At 53.4% G+C, this 6,000-nt stretch overlaps 1 protein-coding gene across 2 annotated transcripts in view; it reads left to right on the top strand.

The window, feature by feature from the left end:
• The first annotated feature begins 5,204 nt into the window (after positions 1-5,204).
• The window catches only part of B3GNTL1 (UDP-GlcNAc:betaGal beta-1,3-N-acetylglucosaminyltransferase like 1), a 104,635-nt gene continuing 103,839 nt past the window's right edge, over positions 5,205-6,000 (top strand). For both annotated transcript variants that reach the window (XM_040244924.1, XM_040244925.1), the window contains exon 1: positions 5,205-5,286. In XM_040244924.1, coding sequence (XP_040100858.1) covers positions 5,224-5,286 — 63 coding nt within the window. In that variant the 5' untranslated portion in view covers positions 5,205-5,223. The remainder of the gene's footprint in view (positions 5,287-6,000) is intronic.

Below are 6,000 nucleotides of genomic sequence, written 5' to 3'. Positions count from 1 at the left end.
TTCCAGGAGAGCCTGAGTTATCAACTGACTTTACTGACCACACCAATCAAAATAACCAGCAGTTTATCCAGACAGAATATACCTTGTTCAGTTGCTAAATTGTGTCTGACTCTTTGTGACCCCATGGACTGCAGCACTCCAGGCTTCCCTGTCCTTCACCATCTCCTGGAGTTTGCTCAAACTCAGGTCCATTGAGTCAGTGATGCCATCCAACCATCTCATCTTCTGTTGTCCCCTTCTCCTCCTGCCTTCAGTCTCTCCCAGCATCAGGGTCTTTTCCAGTGAGTCAGCTCTTTGCATCAGGTGGCCAAAGAATATAGCTGGGGTCAGGCAGTTTCTACACTGACCATGTGAAATTTTGAGTTATTTGATAACATTATTAAGGACTCTAACTGGGCTCCCCTGGGGGCACTAGTGGTAAACCACCCACCTGCCAACATAGGAGACATGAGGCTTGGGTTCAGTCCCTGTTTGGGGAAGAGCCCCTGGAGAAGGGCATGAAAACCCAGTTCAATATTCTTGCTTGGAGAATTCCATGGACAGAGGAGTCTGTGGGGCAATAGTCCATAGGGTCACAGAGAGTCAGACGTGACTGAAATGACTTAGCACAGCACAGAACTCTCACTAGATCTAGTGTAGGCACGTCTCACTGTCTAGATTTTGTTATGGGTGGACTGTCCCGCCTGCATTCATTCATTCTTTCCTTCCTTCTTTGGCTCCTGGTCAGGTACCCTATGCCATTCTGTTCTGAGTCAGAGGCTCCAGTGAACAGCTGAGCAGTGTTTTCACGGACCTGGCTTCCCAGAGGGAGTGAATCAACTTGGGGATTTCAGGGACAAGGGTGAGTGGGGAGCAGGGCCGTGCTCTCTGCCCGGGAAAGCGCCCCCACCTCTGCTACACCGGGCTGCTGGCGGAGGTGCCCTGGATGCAGGTGTGCAGCGCCAGACAGGGGCTCGCTCTTGGGAACCAGCTCCCCCCATTTCCCAGCCTCCCATCCTGGCCCCGCATCGGCAGCCGGCTCACGTGGCTGCTGGCCTGTGCCAGCCGCAGAGAGCTGGCAGTAGACAAAAAGACGGTCCCTGCCCCCACCAAGGCGGCAGCTTAGGGGGAGACAGTGCAGTGAGCACTTAGCGTAAGGACCCATGCAGATGGGCCAGGGGGGTGGCGGGGTCTCTGAGGAAGTGAGCCATGGGGGAGGCCCGAAACTGAGAAAAGATAAATGTGTGTCAGTGTTGGTACTTGCCCCGTCATGCTAGGGTTTTGTGCACCAATTTTCCTCCCTGCCTTTCATCGGCCGGGACTCCTCAAGCTGGTGGGTCCAGGGCAGGTCCCTGGAAGGGAGGAGGGGGTTGTGAAGGTGGGACGCTGCCCAGAACCATGAAGGAGTCAGAGCTTTCCCTCCTCTTCAAGCTAATGGGATGGCCAGCTGGTCACATTCTTCAGGTGCTGACTGAAAATACAGGCCCCTGTGCATATTGTGTGTGTGTGTGTGAGTGTGTGCTTAGTCATATCTGACTCTTTGTGACCCCATGGTCTATAGCCTGCCACGCTCCTCTGTCCATGGAATTCTCCAGGCAAAAATACTGGAGTGGGCTGCCGTTTCCTCCTCCAGGGGATTTTCCTGATCCAGGGACTGAACTGGCATCTCCTGCATTGGCAGGTGGATTCTTTACCACTGAGCCACCTGGGAAGGCCCCAAAGAAGATTATTACTTGCAGGAAAAGCAGTGCTCAGAGGGTCAAGATTAGCATGTGTGTTCCTGGAGCCTCCATTCTCCTGGGGGTGACACAGTGGAGCCCTGATGGACACTGATGTGCAGGGGGAACAAGATAGAGGCAGCAGGCAAGCCCGCTCTTCCTCCTGAAGGGCACCATGACCTCATTCCTCAAGGCTGCTCAGGAAACAGGCCAGGTAACCAGGGCACCCAGCTGAGTGGGGAAGAGCTCGGGAGACCCATGCAGGAGTATCTCCCAACAAAGGCCAGTTAAGGAAGCTTTGAGATCCAACCTCAGGTCTCGGGGCTCCGGGAGGCAGCTCTGAGGGCCAGACGATGTTGTTCTCAGTTCACATACAGGCCACCGATTCCTTGGTGACTGCTGGGTGCTGTTTCCTCGTCAGGGTCAGGGTCCTGCCTACCTCTTAGGCCTGATGATCTGTGTGTGGGCAGCACCCCGGTGTGGAGCCAGCCCTAGGAGGCAGGAGGCCTGGCTGTGGGGCTGAGGGGACAGACAGCTCCTCATGGGGAGGCATGGCTAATGTTTCCTTCTTTGCATCCTGCAAACTCTCACTCTGCCCCATAAAAGGGGAAACTCACCACTGGACCTGGGCTTCCCAGGTGGCTCAGTGGTAAAGGATCCACCTGAAAATGCCAGGAGATGAAGGAGATGTGGGTTCGATCCCTGGGTTGAGAAGATCCCCTGGAGGAGGAAATAGCAACCCACTCCAGTATGCTTGCCTGGAGAATCCCATGGACGGAGGAGACATAGGGTCGCACAGAGTTGGACATGACTGAGCACTCACACAGGCACTGCTGAATCCAGCCCCATGGTGCACCCCCTTCTAAGGCACCCCACTTCTAGGGTGGTCTCCTCACTAACAGCCTGGCCCTGGCCTTGACAGTGACGCCAGCAGCACTGGCAGGTGGCCCCTAAAGCCTCTGGTGTGCCCACTCTTCCGCCAAGTTCTATCAGATGTGAATTTATCCAAGCCTCTGCTCCCATGCATGACATTTTCCTGTTAATATTTAGGAGGAAGATGTCTGGTTGGCCTCTCCGGCCTTTCACTGAATACCCAAGGGCCTCAGGCACTAGCACCCTGTGCTGTGAACACATCTCCTGCAGGCACCTGGCGCCCACCTGTGCATCATCCCAGATTTGAAGAGCAGTTGCTTAAATCACTCCAGAAGGACCCACATGTGCTAACTGTACAACAGGGCGGTTGGAGGGGATGCTATTTTGAGTTTCCATCTGCCTTCCTGATCGCACATCAGGCTCCTCTGGCCCCTTGCTCCACCCTTCCCACATTCCTGGTCCTAACTCAAGTCCAGCCACTGCACACAGTTCTGGGCAGGTCTCACCTGGCCTACAGTGTGCTATGCATGCCAGTGCTGAGGGCCACCTGTGGAATCCTGAAGTCACCACCCAGAAGTGTGGGAGAGGTAAGGTTTCCTTCCTTCTCGCTCAGGTGGTCAGCTCTCCAGGTCTCTGGGAAGGTCTAGGGGCTCAGCTCCAGTGTCCACGATGGGGGCTGCCTCAAACACAGCATGCTGGTCCTGGACTGTCTCCTCCCCTGCTGCAACTTCCTGGGAACAAAAGCCTAACTCAGGCTCCGCTTTCTGGGCTAAGGGGGTTGGCATTTAGGACATACAACCGTTCTATGTGATACATGAATGCTCCTGTCAAATCCATACCAAACGTTTGCCCAACTGTTAGTTGAATGCTTCCTGTGATGGGAACCTCATTACTTCCCACAGCTGGTAAAAAGTCCAGCTTCAGTTTCTTAACACAGTGAGTCTCAACTAGTCATTTTTTTAAAAAATGAGAGAGGAGAAGATGGACACTGGTACGCAGTCACACGCCGGCTGCTCTGCTGTGAATGGATTCATTATCAGGGCACTTTGGCCACCACAGGCAGCCTGTCTTCACCCATTCAAGTGCACTGTCCTCCATGGTGCTGGGCAGTTCCTGACCTCCCAGCAGTATTACTGCCCAGTAGAGGTCCAGCTGGAGCACTGTTGGGGTCTGTCCCCTCAGGAAACTTGGACAGGATGCTTGCTTGGTAGCCTTGCAGTGTGGGCTGTAGGGAAACATCCAGCGGCTGGCTTTAAAGCTTGACTTCACTCTTCATGGGCACGCCCAGGGCAGACTCATTCTGACTCTGGATCCAGTGTGGTCAAGCCTAGACCTAAGCCCATCTTTGCTGCCTACACCCACCTCGTAAAAGGGCTTTTAAATTTTGGAGGCCTTGGCAGTTGGCACTGGGTTTTCTGAATATAACCAGGATTCGCTAACAGTCTGCAGAAACAACATTTAAAAATAAAGAAAACTGTCACTCATGGGGTGAGCCAAGAGCTTTGGGAAAGCATCACTTCCTTTCCAGAGGCCCATGACTTTGTCACCTCCTTATCCTACCCTATGTTCATGTCCCTCGTGGTGGGGGTGGGGGTGGGGACAGGGATGGGTTGGTGTCAGGCCTCATAGCCTGGCCCCTCTGTTGAGAATCTTCACGAAGAGAAGAATCTAAACGTCACCCCATCCCCATCCCCAGCCAAATCCTGCACTTTTGAAGTGCCTCTTGGCACTCTGAATGTTTGCAAAAAGCAGACCCTAGCCAAATTTTTATTAGGGGGAAGGCAGTGAAAAGCAAACTTCTGGCAGCAGGAGATGTACAGGAAGCAAGACAGGAGCAGCCAAGCCCAATTCTGATAGCATGTGCTGTGGAGTGGAGGTGCCAGACGCCGTGGGGACCCCTTATCTCTTCCTCCCACTGATTACTGAGGCAGTCGAGCTCCAAAGACCACAGTACGATCTGGAAGTTACAATGTGACTTTTTACCGAGTCCCTTAAAATGGAACTATTCCTAACATACCAACCCTTGGAGCACACCAGGTCCTTGGAAACAAATCCTCAGATTGCTTTTGTCCCATTGTAGATAAGGATGCATTTTTCACTCATCTGGCCTAAGTGTTCTAAATTTTACCACAGGCTTTGAAAACACTGATGCAATTTAAGGAACAATGACATTTGAAGCAATGCTTGCAAGACATGAAACAGCAGTTCGGCTTTGTCATAATTGCTGGTTTGTCGAATGATTTGCATTCAACGTTAGTCTGGGTGGTGAAGGCTATGAAGTTGTGCTCACTGACCCAGATGGGTCGGGACGCCCGCGTGACAGCGGGTGCACTCGGGCGCCCCGTCCCCCGAGCAGGGAAGCAGTCACCTGCTTCCATGTCAGACGGCGCAGAGTCTTCCCACCAACCCCACCTCCTGTACAACCCAGGCACTCCAGTAACACAAGCGTCCCTGAAGATAGAGAAGCTGACGAGCTCTCTGGGGAGCCCTCCAGCCCCTCTAGACCGCTCCTCTCCACTGCCCGCGGCTCCCCGCTTGATCGGCGTCCCTCTGCACCAATCGGAGGCGCTCGGCCTCGGTCCCGCCTCCCGGCGAGCCGCCCGCGCAGGCGCTGTAGCCCGAGGTGGGCGGGGCAGCCCGAGGAGCGCGCGCCATGCTGGCCAGGGGGTACCCAGCCGCCCGGGCTATCGGCCCGGCTCGCGCCCCCGCCCAAGTGGTAGGTGCCCGGCTGGCGGGGTGGGGTGTGTGGGGGCGCCCCGGCCCTCCCAGCCCCTCTGCTCCAGTTCAGGTCCCAGTCTCTCAGATTCCAGCTTTCTCTCATCCGCTCCTCACGTCACGCCTCGGTCCCCCTCACCTCCATCCCTTTACTCTCCGCCCCTTCTCTCTTTTCACCTCCATCCCTCTTCCCTCCATCCTCCTCTTCTCCGCCCTGCTCCATCCCTCCCTGCTTCTCCCCTCCGTCTTCCGGGGTCTCCGTTTCACACACTACCACCACCTCTCTTTTGGGCAGCCTGTGAGGATCTCCGCCCAAATAAACGTTTAAGCACCAAGAGTAATCTAGGCTCATCTTTGGCAGAAATTCACATTATGTTTGGTATTGTAGATCTTGAGAACAGTAAAAATATCCTCTCCTTTTTTCCTTTAAAAAAATAATTCCAAAGTAAATATGTAAGTAAGTTAGGGAGCTGCTTTTGTGAATAACATAAATCTAGGAAGGGATAGTACTGTTGAATTAGATCTTCAGAGTAAAGAACTTGCCTTGACAAAACTGTATTTTCAGTACTTATATCTGTGAGCTTTTCATAACCATATTCAGATTTAGCATTTAATCCTATCTATGTTTTGTATAGATATATTTGCACATGGGTACGCATACATGCATATGTACACACTCACTTGGATGAACTATGTTTCTGTTTTCTTGTTTAGA

Source organism: Oryx dammah, unplaced genomic scaffold (genome assembly GCF_014754425.2).
Source record: "Oryx dammah isolate SB20612 unplaced genomic scaffold, SCBI_Odam_1.1 HiC_scaffold_8, whole genome shotgun sequence".
Classification (NCBI taxonomy): domain Eukaryota; kingdom Metazoa; phylum Chordata; class Mammalia; order Artiodactyla; family Bovidae; genus Oryx; species Oryx dammah.
The sequence above is the reverse complement of the archived record's forward strand: the minus strand, read 5'-3'. Positions and strand labels throughout refer to the sequence as shown.